General features: G+C 46.1%; 1 protein-coding gene across 1 annotated transcript in view; it reads right to left on the bottom strand.

Moving 5' to 3' along the window:
- The window catches only part of LOC120019241 (glutamate receptor ionotropic, kainate 2-like), a 175367-nt gene extending 152450 nt beyond the window's left edge, over positions 1–22917 (bottom strand). Inside the window, exons 1-5 of the mRNA XM_038962560.1 lie at positions 22875–22917; positions 19780–19947; positions 17888–18145; positions 12092–12273; positions 11453–11506 (exon numbers count right to left, since the gene is read on the bottom strand). Coding sequence (XP_038818488.1) covers positions 11453–11506; positions 12092–12273; positions 17888–18145; positions 19780–19947; positions 22875–22917 — 705 coding nt within the window. The remainder of the gene's footprint in view (positions 1–11452; positions 11507–12091; positions 12274–17887; positions 18146–19779; positions 19948–22874) is intronic.
- Between the last annotated feature and the right edge of the window lie 797 nt (positions 22918–23714).

The following is a 23714-nucleotide window of genomic DNA, read 5'->3' as shown; positions in this document are numbered from 1 at the left end:
GAACCACACGGGGGGACCTAGTGAATGACCTGCAGAGAGCTGGGACCAAAGTAATAAAGCCTACCATCAGTAACACACTACGCCGCCAGGGACTCAAATCCTGCAGTGCCAGACGTGTCCCCCTGCTTAAGCCAGTACATGTCCAGGCCCGTCTGAAGTTTGCTAGAGAGCATTTGGATGATCCAGAAGAAGATTGGGAGAATGTCATATGGTCAGATGAAACCAAAATATAACTTTTTGGTAAAAACTCAACTCGTCGTGTTTGGAGGACAAAGAATGCTGAGTTGCATCCAAAGAACACCACACCTACTGTGAAGCATGGGGGTGGAAACATCATGCTTTGGGGCTGTTTTTCTGCAAAGGGACCAGGACGACTGATCCGTGTAAAGGAAATAATGAATGGGGCCATGTATCGTGAGATTTTGAGTGAAAACCTCCTTCCATCAGCAAGGGCATTGAAGATGAAACGTGGCTGGGTCTTTCAGCATGACAATGATCCCAAACACACCGCCCGGGCAACGAAGGAGTGGCTTCGTAAGAAGCATTTCAAGGTCCTGGAGTGGCCTAGCCAGTCTCCAGATCTCAACCCCATAGAAAATCTTTGGAGGGAGTTGAAAGTCCGTGTTGCCCAGCAACAGCCCCAAAACATCACTGCTCTAGAGGAGATCTGCATGGAGGAATGGGCCAAAATACCAGCAACAGTGTGTGAAAACCTTGTGAAGACTTACAGAAAACGTTCGACCTCTGTCATTGCCAACAAAGGGTATATAACAAAGTATTGAGATAAACTTTTGTTATTGACCAAATACTTATTTTCCACCATAATTTGCAAATAAATTCATTAAAAATCCTACAATGTGATTTTCAGCATTTTTTTTCTCTCATTTTGTCTGTCATAGTTGAAATGTACCTATGATGAAAATTACAGGCCTCTCTCATCTTTTTAAGTGGGGGAACTTGTACAATTGGTGGCTGACTAAATACTTTTTTGCCCCACTGTATCCATGACATTCATGATTTCCTTAAGTGCCTGAGGGTGATAGTTTGTAGTGTGATTTCCTTTCCGGTCCATAGAGGTATTTAAGACCGTATTAAAATCTCCCACCATAATAATAGAGTCTAGTGTTGCTTGTAGAGTTGATAAATTCTTATATATATTTTCAAAGAAGCTTGGATCATCATTATTCTGACCGTATAGGTTAATAAGCCATATCTGTTTGTCCAATAACATATTTAAAATAATCCATCTACCTTGAGGATCTGTTTGGACAATTTGCACATTTGGATCAAAATTATTGTTAATTAAAACCATCAACCCTATTGAATTTCTTTGCCCATGGGAGAAATATATTTCGCCCCCCCAGTTCTTTTTCCACAAAACGTTTCCTCTAAACAATAGATATTATATTCCTTCTCTTTTAGCCAGGTAAATACTGATTGTCTTTTCTTATTATCTGCTAGGCCATTACAATTGTAACTGGCTATACTTATTTCACCACTTACCATAATGAGACACAACTTTCAATTCTTTTTATCAAAATATATGTTTGTAAACGTACCATTAAAAAGTAACATGATGATTGAGTGTCTATATAACTGTACCATGATATTTGCATTTCTACTAAGTAAACCCCCAATTGGTCCCTACTATTTCACCCGCTAAAAGCCCTCCTCATCCCGAGTTGGGTTGTCATCCCAATGCCCGGCAGACCACCCTCGACCCCCTGTATCCCATAGCCCTGGACCGACTGGGATCCATCCTTTGAAAAGAGCACACAGTGCCATTTACCAAATTGAAGTAGATCAACTGCCAAATGCATTTCCATCGCCCTCACCTCGATTTGTATTATATATAGCTGTGGATCATCCTCTATTGTCCCTAACATATTTTACTCCTTATTTTACTCATATTTTACACACACTCAACCCTTACCCCCACACAACCATTAGCTCACTTTCTCAACAATTGCACCATCCCAGAGCCCAACTCAAGATAGGTCTTGATTTACAAATGCACTTACAGTTGCAGCTGCATGAGAAGGCCTGCAAGACCGCGCAAAAAAATGGCCAAAAATTGAGAGATTTTATTTACCATTGTCACATCCTAGATGATGGAGGTCAAATGTACACCTTTTCCCTGAAACACCCACAATACGGTCACCCGTATTTACCATATTCCCAAGCATCTCCATGCAGTCCGACTTTGATTTTGTGCCACCAGGGTCACAATAATATACCCCCTCTCTGAATGTCCGAGTCAATTGTGTTATTGATGATTGATTTTCAAGTTTTTTGTCAGTTTTTTTTTCAAAATGAGTGCTGAGAAGATAATCATCAGCCCATTGGGTATCTCACTACAACCCCCATATGCCATGTCTTGAAATATGCACAGACGGATTAAAAGTAAGTTTACATTGTAATACTTCTGACAGACAATTTTCTAGCTCCCCACATAACTTTTGGACTTCATAGCATTCCCAGAAAGCATGGATTATTGAGTCAATTTGGGAATTTTATCTCTTAGACTGGATTAAGAGCACATTTCTCGTTAACTGTAATTTGGTTAGTTATGCTCCAACTTTCCCTCCGTCTTGTGCCAACAGCAGTTCTTTTTAAGTCTTGGTTGCAGTAGTTCCAAGAGATTATCAGTTGGATATGCTCTGTGCAGGGTTCTGTAAATCTTCCCTATCATATGATCATCCTTTTCTGACTCAAATAAGGTTGCTCTGATGTCCAAAATATGTCAAATAAAAATTTTGTGATATGAAACTTAAATTGCATGTATTTGAAATGATCTACATTGGTCAGTCCCAAAAAAGTCATTTACAGTTAAGGTGACCACATATCTTGGATTGTGTGGGACAGTCCAGCACTTTGTCCCGCAAACATACAATCATGTCCCGCATTTTATTAACAAATTCAAACACTACTATTTTAGAAAAAAAGGTTCTCTCGTATTTCAGTCAGACATCCCAACCCTTCTTTTGCAGTCACCTTGCACTTATGAAAATAAATATATTATAAAGATGTGGTACTGGTGATTTTAAATACTTCTCCAATCGTAGTTAAGATCTGATATTCTGCACAGAGCAAGGTGACACGGTAGGCCAACGTCATAGGCCTAGCATCAACCAATCACATTTCTCAAATCCTTTCGGGATAAATTCAAGATACAGTTGGAGAGGACAGTTGGGATTAACTACTTACAAAAAGCATGCTTCTGACGAAGAGCTACACAAGTTAGTAAACAGCTATATTAGACTAAAAGATATAATACTTGAGTCTCTCCATAATCATTAGTTGCTCATTGAACATAATATGTGCAGGTACTTCACTCAATCCCATTTTAAGTCTCCCTTCCTAACAGTTTTACATTCAATGAGAGCTGAGACCAACCAGCAAAGTTTCCTTGGCCCAATATTCCCAGATTTTCACACGTGGTCTCTCGTTTCTGTATCACCAAATTTTGCACGAGGCAGAAGAGTAAACTAGGTGTGGATCAATTAGCTCGTCCGGTGCAGCAGGAGCAGGGGTGTTGTACTGACGGAGCGCACGCGCCTCTTCTCACGGTGCTCGTTTAGTACAGTAAGATCAAAGCTGAATCAATGAAAAATCTTGAAAGATCATATAATATTGAATTTGTATTCTAAATAACATAACCAAATATAATAGTATAACATTACTTACTCCACCTAATTTCTTACGAGACTTTAGGATGGTTAGCTGAATAGTCCCAAAAAAACTAGGCAGAATGTGCCCCCCAAAAATGATTGTAGGCTTCACTGTCCCGCAAATGTCCCGCAAAATAATTTACCGCATTTGGGTATTTTAAATGTGGTAACCCTATTTACGGTTTCTATGCCTTTAGTTTTCCATGTGGACCAATTTATAATTTCTGAAAAGCTATCCAAGGAGTGTGTTTTTAGGGAGTGATATTGATTCTTGTAGAATATGTTTTATTTTCATCCATATCCTTATAGCGTTCTTAACTATGAAGTTGTTAATGTTCTTAGCTTTATTCTTTGAAAATAGACACATAAAAAGATTCTGGAGATGAGCAACTTCAATATGTACCCATTGTTCCTCTTTAGTGCATTTAACTATATGTCATAAGTAAAAGCCTTGGGTAGCGAATTATTAAAATTCCAAGTCTGGAAGGTTAAAACCACCCTCAGACTTAGGAAGATGTAAAACTTTCCTTTTTATTCTATGAATTTTATTTGACCATATATATTTGTATATTTCTTAAACTAGGCAAGTCGGTTAAGAACAAATTCTTATTTTACAATGACGGCCAAACCCAGACGACGCTGGGCCAATTGTGCGCCACCAGATGTGATACAGCCTGGATTTGAACTGTAGTGAAACCTCTAGCACTGAGATGCACTGCTTTAGACCGCTGCACCACTCGGGAGACCGAATGAAGTCTTATGACCGAGTATACATTTTTAAAGAAGGTTTCCAGCTAGCAATGAGGAACAGGCCCAAAAGCGGCCCTCTTTCGGGGGGCCGGAACTGATTGAATCGGGTGTCGGACTCGGCCCGGAAACAAAATGAATTACATCAGGCCGTTTCCGTCTACCGGAATTCAGCCGACTTTCCAGAATCCCCCCATAAGCGGCCCGATGCAAATTTAAATAAATGTATACAAAATGACCCGATATAGTAATTTTAAATATTACTATTATACATTTTATACATACAAATTATACCCATCCACAAACAAACATTTTGTGACGGAGGAAACACCGTACTCCTGGTGACCTTGTCAGCGTGCATGTACCTGGCCCGCCACAGGAGTCGCTACAGTGCGATGGGACAAGGACATCCCGGCCGGCCAAACCCTCCCCTAACTCAGACAACGCTGGGCCAATTGTGCGTCGCCTCATGGGTCTCCCGGGTGCGGCCGGCACGGGTCTCGACCCAGCATCTGTAGCAACGCAATTTTCACTGTGATGCAGTGTCTATGACCACAGTATCAAAATACTAAAATACTACACAAAACTCTTAAAGAATTTCATTTAAATGTTAATTGTATTTTTTGATCACAGACAAAATGACAAAATATGTCACGTTCCTGACCTGTTTTCTGTTGTTTTTGTATGTGTTTAGTTGGTCAGGGCGTGAGTGGGGGTGGGCATTCTATGTTATGTGTTTCTATGTTGGGTTAAATGTGTTGCCTGATATGGTTCTCAATTAGAGGCAGGTGTTTGACGTTTCCTCTGATTGAGAACCATATTAAGGTAGGCTGTTCTCACTGTTTGTTTGTGGGTGATTGTTGCTGTGTCTGTGTCTGGGCACCACACGGTACTGTCTCGTTCGTTTGGCTAGTCTTTCCTGTTCGTGCGTTCTTCGTGTCTATGTAAGTTCTCTAGTTCAGGTCTGTCTACGTCGTTTTGTTGTTTTGTATTCTATTCAAGTGTATTTCGTGTCAGTGTTCTTCTTGTTAATATATTCTTTATGTCTGCATACCTCGCTGCGTGTTGGTCCGATCCATGCTCCTCCTCATCCGAGGAGGAGGAATATGACGAACGTTACAGAATCACCCACCAACAAAGGATCAAGCAGCGGGGTAACGGGCAGCAGCGACAGCAGCAGCGGTACAAGGAGGAATGGACATGGGAGGAAATCCTAGACGGAGAAGGACCCTGGGCAGAGCCAGAGGAGTGTCGCCGCCCCAAAGCGGAGCTGGAGGCAGCGAAAGCGGAGAGGCGGCATTATGAGGCGCTAGCAAGGCAGAGCGGCTGGAAGCCCGAGAGGCTCACCCAAAAATTTCTTGGGGGGAGGCACACGGGGAGTGTGGCAGAGTCAGGAGTCAGACCTGAGCCAACTCCCCCTGCTTACCGTAAGGAGCCGGTGAGGGCGGAATTGGAGGTGAGTGACGCAGAGACAGTGAAGGAGTTAATGGGGAAATTGGAGGAGAGAGTTATGAGGGATGTGCTGGTTTGGTGCATGAGGCACGACATCTGCCCGACTGAACGTGTCGGGGAATTGATGTCACCGGGAACAGCTCTCCATACTCGTCCTGAGGTGCGTGCTAGCCATCTGGTTAAGACTGTGCCAGCCTCACGCACCAGGCCTCCTGTGCGCCTTCCTAGCCCTGCACGTCCTCTGCCAGCTCGCCGCTACAGCTCTCCCAGCCGTGCTTCCAGTGGAGAGAGAGGGCGTCGTCCCGGGCAGGCACCGTGTTATGCGGTGGAGCGCATGGTGTCCCCAGTGCGTGTGCTTAGCCCGGTGCGCAACATCTCAGCTCCCCACATCGGCCGGGCTAGGGTGAAGATCCAGCCAGGGCGGATGGTGCCAGCCCTGCTCTCAAGACCTCCTGTGCGTCTCCAGAGCCCTGTTCCTCCTCCACGCACTAGCCCTATGGTGCGTGTCTCCTGCCCATTACAACCAGTGCCTACACCACGCACCAAGCCTCCTGTGCGTCTCCAGAGTCCTGTGCGTCCTGTTACTGCTCCCCGCACTAGCCCTGAGATGCGTGTCCCCAGCCCGGTACCACCAGTTCCGGCACCACGCACTAGGCCTAATGTGCGTCTCCAGAGCCCTGTACGCACTGTTCCTTCTCCCCGCACTCGCCCTGAGGTGCGTGCCCTCAGTCCGGTACCACCAGTTCCGGCACCACGCACCAGGCCTATAGTGCGCTTTGAGAAACCAGTGTGCCCTGTTCCTGCTCCCCGCACTAGCTTTGAGGTGCGTGTCTCCAGTCCGGTACCACCAGTTCCGGCACCACGCACCAGGCCTACTGTGCGCCTTAGCAGGTCAGAGTCGGCCGTCTGCCCAACGCCGCCTGCACTGCTCGTCTGCTCAACGCCGCCTGCACTGCTCGTCTGCTCAACGCCGCCTGCACTTCTCGTCTGCCCAGCGCCGTCTGAGCTGCCTGCCTGCCCAGCGCCATCTGAGCCATCCGTCTGCCCAGCGCCATCTGAGCCATCCTTCTGCACAGCGCCATCTGAGCCATCCGTCTGCCCAGCGCCGTCTGAGCCATCCGTCTGCCCAGCGCCGTCTGAGCCATCCGTCTGTCCAGCGCCATCTGAGCCATCCGTCTGCCCAGCGCCATCTGAGCCATCCGTCTGCCCAGCGCCATCTGAGCCATCCGTCTGCCCAGCGCCATCTGAGCCATCCATCTGCGCCGAGCCATTAGAGCCGCCCGTCTGTCCCGAGCCGTCAGAGCCGTTCGTCAGTCAGGAGCCGCTAGAGCCGTCCGTCAGTCAGGAGCCGCCAGAGCCGCCAGCCAGTCAGGAGCCGCCAGAGCCGCCAGCAAGTCAGGAGCCGCCAGAGCCGCCAGCAAGTCAGGAGCCGCCAGAGCCGCCAGCCAGTCAGGAGCCGCCAGAGCCGCCAGCCAGTCAGGAGCCGCCAGAGCCGCCAGCCAGTCAGGAGCCGCCAGAGCCGCCAGCCAGTCAGGAGCCGCCAGAGCCGCCAGCCAGTCAGGAGCCGCCAGAGCCGCCAGCCAGTCAGGAGCCGCCAGCCAGTCAGGAGCCGCCCGAGCCGCCAGCCAGTCAGGAGCTGCCAGAGCCACCAGCCAGTCATGAGCTGCCCTCCAGTCATGAGCTGCCCTCCAGTCATGAGCTGCCCTCCAGTCATGAGCTGCCCTTCAGTCATGAGCTGCCCTTCAGTCATGAGCTGCCCTTCAGTCATGAGCTGCCCTTCAGTCATGAGCTGCCCTTCAGTCATGAGCTGCCCTCCAGTCATGAGCTGCCCTCCAGTCATGAGCTGCCAGCCAGTCATGAGCTGCCCGCCAGTCATGAGCTGCCTGCCAGTCATGAGCTGCCTGCCAGTCATGAGCTGCCCTCCAGTCATGAGCTGCCCTTCAGTCATGAGCTGCCCTTCAGTCATGAGCTGCCCTCCAGTCATGAGCTGCCCTCCAGTCATGAGCTGCCCTCCAGTCATGAGCTGCCTTCCAGTCATGAGCTGCATCTAGTCCGGAGCAACCATTCAGTCCAGAGCTGCCTCTCTGTCCGGAGCTGTCCTTCAGTCCAGAGTTGCCCCTCTGTCCTGAGCTACCTCTCTGTCCTGAGCTACCTCTCTGTCCTGAGCTACCCCTCTGTCCTGAGCTACCTCTCTGTCCTGAGTTGTCTATATTTAGGAGGGGCCTTGGTGAAGGTTCCTGGACCATGGTCGGGGGCGAGGGTCGCCACTCAAGGGACGCTAAGGAGGGGGACAAAGACAATGGTGGAGTGGTGTCCTCGTCCTGCGCCGGAGCCGCCACCGCGGACAGATGCCCACCCAGACCCTCCCCTTGAGTTTTAGGGGTGCGCCCGGAGTTCGCACCTTGAGGGGGGGGGGTTCTGTCACGTTCCTGACCTGTTTTCTGTTGTTTTTGTATGTGTTTAGTTGGTCAGGGCGTGAGTGGGGGTGGGCATTCTATGTTATGTGTTTCTATGTTGGGTTAAATGTGTTGCCTGATATGGTTCTCAATTAGAGGCAGGTGTTTGACGTTTCCTCTGATTGAGAACCATATTAAGGTAGGCTGTTCTCACTGTTTGTTTGTGGGTGATTGTTGCTGTGTCTGTGTCTGGGCACCACACGGTACTGTCTCGTTCGTTTGGCTAGTCTTTCCTGTTCGTGCGTTCTTCGTGTCTATGTAAGTTCTCTAGTTCAGGTCTGTCTACGTCGTTTTGTTGTTTTGTATTCTATTCAAGTGTATTTCGTGTCAGTGTTCGTCTTGTTAATATATTCTTTATGTCTGCATACCTCGCTGCGTGTTGGTCCGATCCATGCTCCTCCTCATCCGAGGAGGAGGAATATGACGAACGTTACAAAATATGGAAAAATAAATAATTAAATGTTATTTATATAAAGCAGCCCGAGCCCCAAGTAATACATTTAGGCCAGATAACTCACACCGGAATCGGCCCGAGCTCAATCCTTGCATCCTAGCCATAAGTAATACTGCTGAAGGTGGACCCAGACTCGGGCTACATGACGCCGGCCAAGTCTGACTCTTAGCCGAGTTCCCCGACTCTCAGCCGGAATCAGCCCAGATCCACTGTGATAGCTGGGTCTTCAGGGGGGTAATTGGTATTACCAAAAATAAATACAAAAACTTTGAGAGCTATGCCATTCTAAAGAAGTTTATTCTACCTGTAATATTCATGGAAAGATTATTCCATTTAATTAGATATGCTTAATTAGATCTGCTTTCGTATTGTTGAGGAATGGAATACAATTATCATTATATATTTGTTTTCATATTTCATATTTTTTGTGTTCCCTTAAAGGGTATCTGTAGACCGTGAGTTTTTCCTATTGCCATTATCATTTTTTTTCACGTAAATTGTATATCCTGAGATTTGAGTATTCTGAAAATATTTGGGGCAAAGTGGGCATTGAGTTTTCAAAATTGGTCAGGTATATCAAGAGATTGTCTGCAAATAAGTTTAGTTTATATTCATGTTTACCAAAACTGATACATGTTACATTTGGGTCCTGTCTAATTCTTTCTTCAAGCGGTTCAATTGCCAGTGTGAACAATAGGGTGGAGAGGGGACATGTCACGCCCTGACCTTAGTTATATATGTTTTCTGTATTATTTTGGTCAGGTCAGGGTGTGACGTGGGTGGGTATGCGTGTTTTTTCATTGTCTAGATTTTTTTGTAAGTCTAGGTTATTGTAGGTCTATGGTGGCCTGAATTGGTTCCCAATCAGAGGCAGCTGTTTATTGTTGTCTCTGATTGGGGATCCTATTTAGGTTGCCATTTCCCATTTAGATTTTGTGGGTTATTGTCTATGTGTAGTTACATGTCAGCACTAGTTGTTTATAGCTACACGTTCGTTTTGTTACTTTGTTTAAGTGTTCTTCGATTATTAAAGAAGAATGTACTCATATCACGCTGCGCCTTGGTCTCCTCACTACGACGAACGTGACAGGACATCCCTATCCTATGGCCCTTTCTACAGCAATTTCGTCAGATAATGTACAGTATTATTTGTGTATATTTTTGCTTTAGGACATATATACAATATTTGTATTACATTTATTATTTCAGCTGGAAAGTTGAACTCGTCCAAAGTTTTGAATAGAAAAGGCCATTCAAGAAAAGCCTTTTTGGCATCAACTGCCGTTATTGATGAATTTATATCTAGGTTTTTTTGCGTATTATATTCAACTGAAACATGTTCTTGTATTTGTTTGTCTATTTTTAACAAAGCTTGTTTGATTGACATGTATCAAGTCTGGTAAGACTTTTGCCATTCTATTGCTTATACGCTTTAGGGTATTATTTAGGGTATGGGTCTATGATCAGCAGGGGACTCTCCAGATGTTCCTGGTTTTAAAATAACTGAAAAAAACTGTTTGATACATGGGGCTATGAAGTACTGAATTGAGTGACGTGTGTTGTCATTTGCGTAAATCGGGGGGCTACTTTGTCACAAAATGTTAAATGGAATTCTATGGAAAAGCCAACATTTTCAAGGTTTCCAGGCAGGGCCTTGGTGCGTTGCCATCTATCATGTTGGAAGCGAAAGGACATCGCAGTCGTCAAACGAGCCACATGTCTGGCTTATGACCAGGTAGATGTCTATAGGTTGTATAAGTGTACTGTGTGTGTGTGCGTGTACACATGCGTGTGCGAGGGAGCATAATAGACAATGTTTGCAGCACTCCTGTAAGGGCAACACACTCTGGATAGCAGTTGTATTGCAGCATTGGCCAGCACTACCACCACTTCCTTGCCAAGCTGGCCTATGCTCTTGGAACAGGCAGGAGCCCAGACTAACAAGTAACAGCATGCCTCTGAAACAGCCCTATAATCTCAGCTCTATTTACAGTTTGCCCATAACAACAGATTTCAATTCAGCCTTTCTCTACCCTTGTCCTAACCTTAACCATAATGATCCAAATAGGACAACAGGCCCAGGTGTTGTCAGGGCCATATTGAACCGAAACGATAACAGCCTCATACTGTCTGCTCTATTATCTGAGCTCTCAGTCTCTCGTTCTCTCTCTCCACCCAGGAAAGACAGGCTTTTCATCCAGTGAGAACAGCAGGACTCTTTGGTGGATCAAAGGAACTTTGGAGAACTTCAATCTCCGCCATGAGTCAGAATAGACGAACATATCAAGTGGCTTTAGTTTTCCCTGATAAAAACTTTTAGAGGTTTTTGGACAACAGTTTGGGGGTGGGTAGAGAATGGCTAAACATTGTTTAAAGAGTCAACAAAATGCTATCGAAGAAAGAGTTTATTTAGACTGATACTTTGACAGCTAAAATCATTTTCAACCCTTGGTCTTCAAAGGGTTTTGTCTATAAATCTTTTTGACTTCAATAGCACATTGTAGATGCACTGCCACCAGGACCAAGTATCTAGGTGGCAATATAAAGGAGATGATGACGTGACCTCTACGGTGTCCATATTAGGACAGCATCTGCAACTTCCATGGATGCTAATATGGACACCGTAGTTATCAGGAAGAAAACTCATTTCAATAAGGTGTCGGTGAACATACCAGCGTGGTGAAGATGTAGTGGTAGTACTCCGTCATCATTCCCATGGCTAGAGCCTGTGGGAAAACCACAATACTGACTATGGTCAAAGTGCCTAAACAAATATACAGCATGTGTGAGTGCAGAGTAAATCATTTTTTGTGGGGGACAACTTACCTTACGCAATGTTGGTAGGGATGCTGTATATAATTAGCAAACTGAACACTCGACACAATACAATGGCATCTACTCTGCCCGAAAATGTGTGTTTTGGTAACGGATATGAGCACTTCTCATTAACAATGTGGCAGAGATGAATCATAATGTCGCAAACATGCCTGTGAGCAGGGGCAGAGTTGCTAATTAAAATTATTTTGACATAGAGCATTCATTATGGAAACACAGTAATGGAACTGTAATATTCTAAAAGGAGATAAACAAGGAAAACTAGATATCCAAATGAGTCTGATTCAGATGAACAGGAAATGAATAACCAAAACTGTAGATACTGGACCTGAAACCAGAAGTATGAGGTATTCAAGGAGGGATCATTCTGGAGCTAATTCCTATAAATACATCTCCAAGTCCAAGAAATCTGACAAAGTCCAACCCATCTCTGGATTTCAACATGGTTCTGAGAAAGACCCAAGACGGACACTGACCTGTTTCAGGATCCAGGCGGCCATTTCGTGGCTGCAGTCAAAGATCACGTGGAACTCCTTTGCTTTCTTCATCTCTTTCAGAAGTGGCTTGGCGTCCTTGGCCTCCGCCGGCAACTGTCGGATCTTCAAACGAATGTTGTATCGGGAGGGTGCCTTGATCAGCTCCTGCAACCGAATAAGACCTGGAGAACAGAAATGGACACCTTATTTGAAAAATAAGTATGACATGGAAATTAATATAAGTGTCATTGGCAAGGCATACAGTTCAGATACAAATCTTTAAAATAAAACAGCCCAAATACATGGCTCTCTCTTCCATAGTTTATTTGATTGTCCCACTCACACTTGGCAAAAATACACATAGTGCAGTATTCTGAATCTTCTGATCGCTGGCAAATCATTCAATGGAAGACTTCAGAATACCACCCATGATACAGTACTGAAGAACTGTCAACAGAGCTCTGTACCAACTCAACACATACTCTTCTCATACACCAAAAAGCGCTTTACATCAGCAAAGTCCAGCTTCGTCGAATAATTCACACACTACTCTATTCTAGCGTGGAATGACTTAAATATATACAGAGTCAATATATCAGCAGAGTCCAGCATCGTCGAAGAAGCCCCTTTAAAAATGATAATTCACACACTACTCTCTATTCTAGCGTGGAATGACTTTATTAATATGTTAGTGTTGGAAAGCAGCAGTCAATCCATTCTCACTTTCTCTCTCCCAAGGTTCTGTTTGGATTTGAGTCTCTGTTTGCCTGACTACTCCCCACTAGGGAAGCCCCATATAACCTTACCACCGCCTCATACTGAGCAACAATCCACACCTTTCATTTCCCCACCCGCACTCAGCTAGAAACCTCTCAGAGAGACACTGATGGGATTACAATGAGTTTCTCCTCTCCACCGAGGACTTCTGAGCCTTGGGATGAAATAGGGCTGGATTGATGGTTGAAATTATTACTCGTCATGGGTCTAAAAACTGATGGGATAGGGAGGGAGTCTGGGAGAGAGAAGAAAGGGGTTTTGAAGATGCACTTTTGGACTGCTCAGACCTTTTTTGTTGGGATGAAGTGCTGTGTGGGCAATTTAATGGTCTTTGAGTGGGGGCTGATTCTCCCTCTGGAGTGTCCATAGGGATTGCTGTGAAATAAGAATAAGGAATGTGTTCTTTCGTGTTAGAAGTAAATACTGCCGTTTTTTGTGAGTAAGGTAGGTTTTCCCTACTCCAAGGTATCTCTCCCTTCTCTGTTTTGCTCCGTACAGACACTTGGGAGGCGTTGAGTGGAAAATGGTTCCGGGGGGAGCTCAGCATTTGGGACACACTGTCAGGGCCGACGTTGGTGGGGATCTGGATAATGCCTTCTGACTTTCCCTCCCCGATCCTCAGAGGGCTGTGTATAAATATTACATTTCATCCCCTCTGATACTACTTTCCGCCAGAAGTCAGATAGGCTCCAATCAGGGATAAACGTCCTGGAGCATGAAGCTGTGTGATTACAGACGATGTGTGTGCGTGTGTGGTTGACATCACCCAGTCTCTCTCACCCCGACTCGGTCACTGTGAGGTGGTGTGTTAAACTAAAAAACTCTCCCCCGAGGAGGAAACTCATCAGGCTTACCTGGTTTCGAGTAACCTTACCTTTAAATAATGTCTAACACCTTCCCTGGAGCCCTTTTTTAGGGGAATCAATGCAAGCTAGTGGATGTTGTTATGGAGATGAGGGTGAGGATGAATGCATGCATCCCAAATGGCACCTTATTCCCTTTAGAGTGTACTACTTTTGACCAGAGCCCTATGGGACTTAGTCCAACAGCAGTACACTACATTGAGAATATTGTGCCATTTAAGGACAAACACAATGAGGAGGAGTGGAACAATGGCAAATCAGATGACTCATTGCAGCGGTTGGGTGAGTTGGACCATTCACCGTGACCTTAGCCAAGGTTAATACACTGTCACCACGCTACAGTGGTGTGTTACGGCTGTCCTCGCTGACAGAAGGTGGGGACCAAAACGCAGAGTGGTTAGTGTTCATTCTTTTAATGAAAATCAACAAAACACTTCAAAATACAAAAACAACCAACGTGACAAAACCGAAACCGTCCTGTGTGGCAACAAAACCTCCACAGGAACAAACACCCACAAAAACACAAGTGAAACCCTGGCTGCCTTAGTATGACTCTCAATCAGGGACAACGATTCACAGCTGTCTCTGATTGAGAATCATACCAGGCCGAACACAAAATCCCAACATAGAAAATCAAACCTAGACCAACCCACCCAACTCACGCCCTGACCAACTAAAACAAATACATGACAAAGGAAAACAGGTCAGGAACGTGACAGAACCCCCCCCTTAAGGTGCGAACTCCGGGCGCACCAGCACAAAGTCTAGGGGAGGGTCTGGGTGGGCGTCTGTCCACGGTGGCGGCTCTGGCGCTGGTCGTGGTCCCCACCCCACCATAGTCAACCCCCGCTTCCGTGGCCTCCTCCCAATCTTCACCCTCCATGTCAATCCCACTATTCCAAAGGGCAGTAACAGACTGAGGGGTAGCACCTGACTGAGGGGCAGCACCAGGATAAGGGGCAGCACCAGGATAAGGGGCAGCACCAGGATAAGGGGCAGCACCAGGATAAGGGGCAGCTCCGGACTGAGGGACGGATCCTGGCTGGCTGGCTCTGGCGGATCCTGGCTGGCTGGCTCTGGCGGATCCTGGCTGGCTGGCGGATCCTGGCTGGATGACGGCTCTGGCGGATCCTGGCTGGATGACGGCTCTGGCGGATCCTGGCTGGACGGCTCATGGCTGGCTGACGGATCTGGCTGCTCATGGCTGGCTGACGGATCTGGCTGCTCATGGCTGGCTGACGGATCTGGCTGCTCATGGCTGGCTGACGGATCTGGCTGCTCATGGCTGGCTGACGGATCTGGCTGCTCATGGCTGGCTGACGGATCTGGCTGCTCATGGCTGGCTGACGGATCTGGCTGCTCATGGCTGGCGGAAGGCTCTGGCTGATCCTGTCTGGCGGAAGGCTCTGGCTGATCCTGTCTGGCGGAAGGCTCTGGCTGATCCGGTCTGGCGGAAGGCTTTGGCTGCTCCTGTCTGGCGGAAGGCTCTAGCGGCTCCTGTCTGGCGGAAGGCTCTAGCGGCTCCTGTCTGGCGGACGGCTCTATAGGCTCATGGCAGACGGGCGGCTTTGCAGGCTCATGGCAGACGGGCGGCTTTGAAGGCTCAATACAGACGGGCAGTTCATGAGGCGCTTGGCAGACGGACAGTTCAGACAGCGTTGGGCAGACGGGCAGTTCAGGCGCCGTTGGGCAGACGGGCAGTTCAGGCGCCGTTGGGCAGACGGCCGACTCTGACCTGCTGAGGCGCACAGTAGGCCTGGTGCGTGGTGCCGGAACTGGAGGCACTGGGCTGGAGACACGCACCACAGGGAGAGTGCGTGGAGGAGGAACAGGGCTCTGGAAACGCACTGGAAGCCTGGTGCGTGGTGTTGGCACTGATGGTACTGGGCTGGGGTGGGAAGGTGGCGCCGGATATACCGGACCGTGAAAGAGTACACGCGCTCTTGAGCACCGAGCCTCCCCAACCCTACCAGGTTGAATGGTCCCCGTAGCCCTGCCAGTGCGGCGAGGTGGAATAGCCCGCACTGGGCTATGCAGGCGAACCGGGGACACCACCTGTAAGGCTGGTGCCATGTACGCCGGCCCGAGGAGACGTACTGGAGGCCAGATACGTTGGGCCGGCTTCATGGCACCCGGCTCGATGCCCAACCTAGCCCTCCCAGTGCGGCAAGGTGGAATAGCCCGCACTGGGCTAAGCACGCGTACTGGGGACACCGTGCGCTCCACCGCATAACACGGTGTCTGACCAGTACGACGCCCTCTCACTCCACGGTAAGCCCGGGGAGTTGGCTCAGGTATCCAACCCGGCTTCGCCACACTCCCCTTTAGCCCCCCCCAAGAAATTTTTGGGTGAGCCTCTCGGGCTTCCGTGCTAGCCGCGTACCCTCATACCTCCGGTTCCTCTCTCCGGTTGCCTCTGCTCTCCTCGCTGCCTCCAGCTGTTCCCATGGGAGGCGATCCTTTCCAGCCAGGATCTCCTCCCATGTGTAGCAACCCTTGCCGTTCAAGACGTCTTCCCATGTCCATTCCTCTGTCTGTCTCTGCTGCTGTCGCTGCCCTTCTCCACTCCGCTTGGTCCTCTTGTGGTGGGTGTTTCTGTTACGGCTGTCCTCGCTGACAGAAGGTGGGGACCAAAACGCAGAGTGGTTAGTGTTCATTCTTTTAATGAACATCAACAAAACACTTCAAAATACAAAAACAACCAACGTGACAAAACCGAAACCGTCCTGTGTGGCAACAAAACCTCCACAGGAACAAACACCCACAAAAACACAAGTGAAACCCTGGCTGCCTTAGTATGACTCTCAATCAGGGACAACGATTCACAGCTGTCTCTGATTGAGAATCATACCAGGCCGAACACAAAATCCCAACATAGAAAATCAAACCTAGACCAACCCACCCAACTCACGCCCTGACCAACTAAAACAAATACATGACAAAGGAAAACAGGTCAGGAACGTGACATGGTGGCTCTCTGCAAAGTGAAATGGATGTGACAAAAACATGGTCACCCTATCACGAGCCATTCATTTCAAGGAACACCGAAGAATAAATCCTGATGGTTATTCTATCCTCTTGGTCATACTAGATCTACCAGTTGCTTGTAAAAGGTAAGACTGAATCCCTAATCAACCTCTAGCCCCTAGGCACTTGTGTAGATAGAACCAGATTGCAATAGGTGTAGTAGCTTCATATTGCCCTCTGAAAGGACAGTACGACCTAGGGGTCGATGTGTGATTCAGGGTAAGACACCTCATGACACCAATGTAGTAAAAAGAGTTGTAAAATGTGTCAAAAATACAGAACTTCAACTGAAGAAACCACCACAATTGGACATATTTGGCAAAAGACTCACCATGCAACCCATGTATTTGTAACAAAGTATGTTCAACAAGTAATTACGTTCCATGAAGTGGGCAACCTTGTCCTTCCGAAGGATCGTAAAAATAAGAGACAGACATTGCGATATGTTGTCTTCTCTCTCAAGTCGATGAGCACTCTCACGTTGGACGCAGTAGGCCTTGTTAAAATATAACAGTACTCAACGGTGTAAAATATTATTGTGCTTGTAAAAATGCAAATCATGAGCAACTTCGCAAAGTCACAGCAGGTGACCCGGGCAGACGGATACGAGTCTGTCTTTTATTCATGGATGCTGTCAGCTTTCACATTCATGCTGCATGGCATTAATCTGAGGAGACTCGAGGAGAGGGTGATTCTGGGCAATGTGTTTTTTCAGGGCTGCTCACTCATGTAGAGGGCTCCAGTTTTGACATGGAGTACACCTGGAGGACTTTGAGGGGGCTGAAGATTTCATGGCCAGACACTCAATGCTAAACTCTTAGGGGAAAGAATAGAACAGTTCAACTCTTCTGCACCTAAACACATTTTGGGAGGAGCACATTTAAGCCCTGGGCTTATGCAGCGTATAAGTGCCTTGCTCAAGTGCATGACAATTAATCTCCTGCTTTTATTGCCCAGCCCAAGACTCAAGCTGGCAACATTCAAGCTACTAACCTTTCGGACATCTACCACCCCGATAAAATGGTTTGTTTGTGTTTGAGTAGAAGTTTTTGAGTTTATACTCCAATCTTTTTTTGTCTTTCACCTTTTGATCATCATCTTCATCATCAATCATCCAAGATATATGTACCTGTGCTGTCGTCATAGACCACAGTGACCGTCCTCCATTTGAAGAAGTGGACCAGCTCCAGGATGGCCCGGCTGAGGGACTGGAAGTCCGGGTAGAGGCTGACGTAGTACGAGTCCCTGTTGTCCGACACCTGGTGCTTCCACTTGGTCTGGATGTGGGGCACCCCCAGGGCATTACAAATGGACTGGACTGCGTTAGCTGATGAGCTGTGAGAGGGGCCAAAGATGGCTGCCACCCCCAAGGACAGCTGGTCACAGGCTGGGGGTAGGAGGCAGAGAGAGGTGTTTGTTAGATTTATGTTTAGGTGGAAGCCTTCGGCTCCTCTCAGCTCTACTGTCCACGCAATGCACCATGGGAGTACTGATCAAGAAAGACCCTAGTCTGTCCCTCATTAGATCAAGATGGATGTCATTGAATCAAGAGGAGTATCGGTCCCACTTTGCATTGAATCACGTGGATACTAGCAGGCAGTATAGTACTAGTACTAGTTCAACTAGTAATATAACTATATTTTGCAGTAGCTTGGTGGTAGTTGAACTCAATTCAAGTACATTATATTTTTCTTAAGGGTAGTTTTAGTGTAGCTTTACTTGTTCCAGTGCAAGGTAATCGGTAGCTTTGTAAACTATGTTTTCAGCGCAGCTTCCCCAACACTGCCGGTAGGAGTAAGTACATAGCATCTTGATTTACCTAACTAGGCTATAAAGCTTACTATAATATAAGTTCTCAGCCTGGACTTGATACTTTTTTTGTTGCCATTTGTCACAACATTTCTAATCAAATACTATACCCATATTTCTTGTATATAACTTAATTGAGCACATCAGATGCAATCAGTTTGTAGGTCGCATCAGCAAAATATTTCTCAACAGCTAATCAGAGTCATTCTCAATAAATGTCTATTCCCACATTTCACGCCTGCAAAAAAACAGACACCCTTATTTTTTGTCACAATCTCCCACAAACAAATAAACAAACATAAACAACTACTCCCAGAGATACTCAGAATGAACCATTCTAATAACAGATTTAGCTGTCCTCCTATCACAACCTGTATAATTTAAACCGCCCTCTTGCAATTATTCATGACAACCTTTTTTTCATGGTAGATTAATAATCATTCATTAATAAACAAGGGAGCCTTACTCAATCTATCATAATTCATGTGAAGTCTTCCAATCACAACGTTGATCCCTACCGCCACATGCTCCCACCACACCAGACCTTCTCCTCAACTAAACTGGAACTGATCCACTGCAGGACTGAACGGTTCCGTTACAGCACCATCCCAGCCATGGTTTGCATGCTGAACAGTTGACAATCAACATAATTTTTGCCTATATCTGTTGTTTATTGTATTTCAATACAATCAATTGTACTCACAATTCAGCATTTGGCTGCCATTTGTACTACAATGTTCTGTTGAAAAAAACTGTACAATAATCTCTCTGTGTCTCTCTCTGTGTGTCTCTCTCTGTGTCTCTCTCTCTCTGTGTCTGTCTCCCTCTGTCTCTGTCTCCCTCTGTCTCTCTGTGTCTTTCTCTGTGTCTCTCTCTGTGTCTCTCTCTGTGTCTCTCTCTTTCTCTCTCTCTTTCTCTCTCTCTGACCTGGATTCTTTGTGCACTTTAGTTGTGGAATTGTCCCAAAAATTCAAACCCCGCCCATCTGACACCCCAGGCAGGCTCAAACAACCGCTCAGAATTTATTTTAAGCCAAGGGTGTATTCACTAGCAACCAAACAGAAGCAAACGGCTATAACAAGGAGGGACTTACATGTCCAATAAGAAAGGCTTGTTTCCTTTGATAATAGTTTACTGATGAAAAAAAAAATGCTACGGTGTGCACTAATGAACACACCCCAGGTCTGCTTCCTATCCTCCTCAGCCAATCACCTTTTCTGGAGGCCTCAAAGCTGTCAAAGATGTTTATTCTCTGGATGTCATATGTGAGCGTGGTGTTGGGCAGCAGGGTGCGGTTCCTGTTGATTGTGTTCAAGGCAAATTTAAAGGCGAGTTCTTCTGCTCCCGACGGGCCGCTTTCGATGGATTCAAATATTCCTCCTGAAGGATAAAAGAACAGGCGAAAGAACAACAAGGTTAAATCTCTATTTCCTCCTCCCATAATTACAATTTATTCTCCTCCAACACAACATATGTGACATTGAAGTGTGGGCAGATGATGGATATTGCGAAGGCTATTATAGCTGTGCATATTCTTTCCCAGGACATTGTAACGATTATTTTCTCAGCTCCCTTCATGTCCTTTCCTATTAAACAACGGTGTCATAATCGACATGCGTTAATTGATATGAGCAGTGGAGAGAGGGCTAGCTTTATTATGGTGTTTTGGACTGTCAACTGAGAAGAGCTGCATTTGCATTCACTTACTGGTCTGTGTAATTAACGATGAGAGGGGATGGGTGGTGAGTTAAGGGGGTCACGACTCCCTCTCTCTCCCTTCTAGTTCAGACACCTTATCAGGGAGGTTCAGTTTGTAGACCGTGGACGTTAACGGTTAGCACTACCACAAACAGCTCAAGGATCCTTCCACCCACACCGTCCAGACCTCTCAGTGAAGTGCAGTTACCATGGCGATTGGAGGTCTCTCTCTCTCTTCTCAGTAGTGAACTAAACACCTTTGAACTGTTTTATTATTTACAATCTCCATGATTGGAAAATGCTGTCCAGATGCTTCGCTTTCATGCTGTTCAGAATCATGAACCGAATTGACAGTAACTAATGTGTAGTATTGAAAGGGCTCTAAAATCGATTACAGATAAGGTTATTACGTAGTAGTAGTTTAACATCCAAATACCTCAATAAATAATCCATAGACCTCCTAATAATCCCAATAACATACATGTGTTAGATGACAGTACCATCAACCAAAGACTTTTATGTAAACCCCTCGAAATTCAAAGTCCACCATTCAACAAGAAAATAGCATACCACTGAGCATGGACTTTGACTACATCTGACTAGATCTGTTCTGCACCACCCAAAAGCTTTACTCGAGACTTCAAATTGAACGACTAAAGGGGGGAGGATGAATAAAACTCAAAGAAACATTTTCAGATGCGTCATTCCAGAGTTCAGGAGTCCAACGTTTCTTCCCCATAGCTTTGTTTCCTGGGCGAGCTAAGAGTTTGACGTGATCCAAGCTGAAAGAGTTTCACTGAGCATTAAAGCTTGTTTATTGATTCAATTATAGCAGAAGAGAGAGAGAGAGAGAGAGAGAGAGAGGTAGAGACAGAGGAAAAAGAGAGAGGGAGTGAGAGGAGGAATAAGAGAGAGGGAGTGAGGGAGACAGTAAATGAAAGAGGACCAAAGCCCGCTGTCCCAGACCCTCTGCAAAGGGAGAAATATTTAAGGAGGAGAGAAAGAGAGACGGAGACAAAGTGTGATGAGAGAGAGAGTGAGAGACCAAAGCAAGAGAGCATAGGAAGATGGGAAGAGGAGGACAGATAGAGGGAACAAAGAGAAGACCTCCTAGCAGGAGCAAAAGCAGTGACCGAGAGAAGAAGAAACAGACTCTACCAGCTAAAGGCTTCATCGATAATTGTCATCACCATGCACAATTCTTCTGTGGATTGAACATCACAATATGCATGCCTCCTTTACAAATGCTTAACCGACACATCAGACTGCAAGCTATTGCATCACTGAGAGAGGTGATCTCAGAAAGCTACAGTAACTAACGAGAACAGAGTCCTGCATGGAGTTACAACACCATGCTATGCCCCTTCAAATTGAGTTGACCTGCTTAGTGAGTCCCAAAATGAGTGCACTGTACTATAGTTCATGCCAGGGAAAAAGCTATGCATAGAGTGGAAAAGCTATTGATACAGTCTCTTTAACAGAGACTTGGAGAGGGCGTGATAATTAGGGTTGCAAAGTGTCGGAAACTTTCGGGTAAATTTCCGGAATTGTTCCGGAAAATTTCCATGGGAAGTTAAGCCCTGGAATTTGGGGAATGCTTATATTCCTCAAAACAGTTAGCTTATAACGGTGAACCTTTTTTTGTGGGATACACATAAGGCAATTCTACGTCTTGTGGTATATTTTGGTTAAACAATCCCCAATTCAATGGAATTGCAACCCTCTGCATGCACAGTGCATTCTTCCATCACATGTACAGCTGATTCTCAAGATCTTGCACACTAATGAGATGCTATTGAGCCCGCACTACTACACGGTCTGAGCCAAGGACTACATGCGTTCTGGTAAGTTTTGATTACAATACTGGGTGGGGGGAATATATTTTATATGACATACATGATTTGTTGTTAACTAGTAAATAGTTAGATCAGAAGCCCCGTCGAGGGGGAAACAAATACACTCTTAGAAAAAAAGGTGTTATTTGGAACCTAAAAGGCTTATTCGGCTGTCCCCATAAGAGAATCCTTTGGATAACCATTTTTGTTTCCAGGTAGAACCCTTTTGGGTTCCGTGTAAAAGGGTTCTTTCTACTCCCTCTCATGCTACAAAGACTAAGGATGCATGAATGAATTAGCATTATAATTATTTTGGTTGTGGATTAAATTCATTTAAGGAATCTACTTCCATGAAAGGAATTTGATAGAGCACCATTTCTAATCCAGGCAGTTCCTAGAATTATATATCCAACTGTGTATCAATGTTTCATAGAATGGTGTGTGATTCAAACAACTGGTGTGAAATACTAATTTAAGCAGAAAAGATTGAATATAAAAATGGACTTCTGTTTCAAAACCACAAATTCTCTTTAATGAAAAGTACTAACGCAACAGATTCATTTTTGTCCCCTTAATATGCGTTAGATTAAGGTCTTAAATAAACTGAATGGCTGCAATGTAAGCGAATGGTTAATGATCCTCGTATGAAAGAGAATACAATTAGCTGGATCCACTCAAGGATAAGCTTGTGTTGTGAGGATGGGAGAGACGGGGTTCAGAGAAGTTGGCATGGCAATTGCCTCTGTTTCTGCGACCATGGCGAGGAGATATCACCCATTTGGGAGTCTACGAAGTTCATTCGCCGAAGGAGGGCCATTACGAGTGGCATGGAGGGATGGTCTGTCTCAGAGACTAATGGGTAACTGGTACAGCTGTGAGACAACCGTGTGTCGAGCGCCATGGCAACGGCCGAGAAACCCTGTCGCTAGGGTTGGTAGGCTGGTGGCACAGGTACACCCAGTCACTCAGCTACAGCTCCAAGTCTCTGCAAGGTCAATGAATAGAATTCTCCTGTAGGTGTTCCTTTTGTCCAGGTTGGAAAGCGCAGTGTGGAGTGCAATAGAGATTGCATCATCTGTTGGGGTAGTATGCAAGTTGGAGTGGGTCTACAGTTTCTGGGATAATGGTGCTGATGTGAGCCATGCTCAGCCTTTCCAAGCACTTCATGGCTACGGTTGTGAGTGCTATGGGTCGGTAGTCATTTAGGCAGGTTACCTTGGTGTTCTTGGGCACAGGGACTACGGTGGTCTGGTTGAAACATGTTGGTATTACAGACTCGGTCAGGGACAGGTTGAAAATGTAATTGAAGATACTTGCCAGTTGGTCAGCACATGCTCTGAGTACACGTCCTGGTAATCAGTCTGGCCCTGCGACCTTCTGAATGTTATGGGCGGCAGGTATCCAGTGGTTAGAGCGTTGGACTAGTAACCAGAAGGTTGCAAGATCAAATCCCCAAGCTGACAGGGTAAAAATATGTTGTTCTGCCCCTAAACAAGGCAGTTAACCTGTTTGGGCTGCAAGGGGCAGTATTGAGTAGCCAGATAAAAGGTGTCCATTTCAAACGGCCTCGTACTCAATTCTTGCTCGTACAATATGCATATTATTATTACTATT

The sequence above is a fragment of the Salvelinus namaycush genome, chromosome 24, assembly GCF_016432855.1.
Source record: "Salvelinus namaycush isolate Seneca chromosome 24, SaNama_1.0, whole genome shotgun sequence".
Classification (NCBI taxonomy): Eukaryota; Metazoa; Chordata; class Actinopteri; order Salmoniformes; family Salmonidae; genus Salvelinus; species Salvelinus namaycush.
Note: the sequence above shows the minus strand (reverse complement) of the source record. Positions and strands in the feature narration are given on the sequence as shown.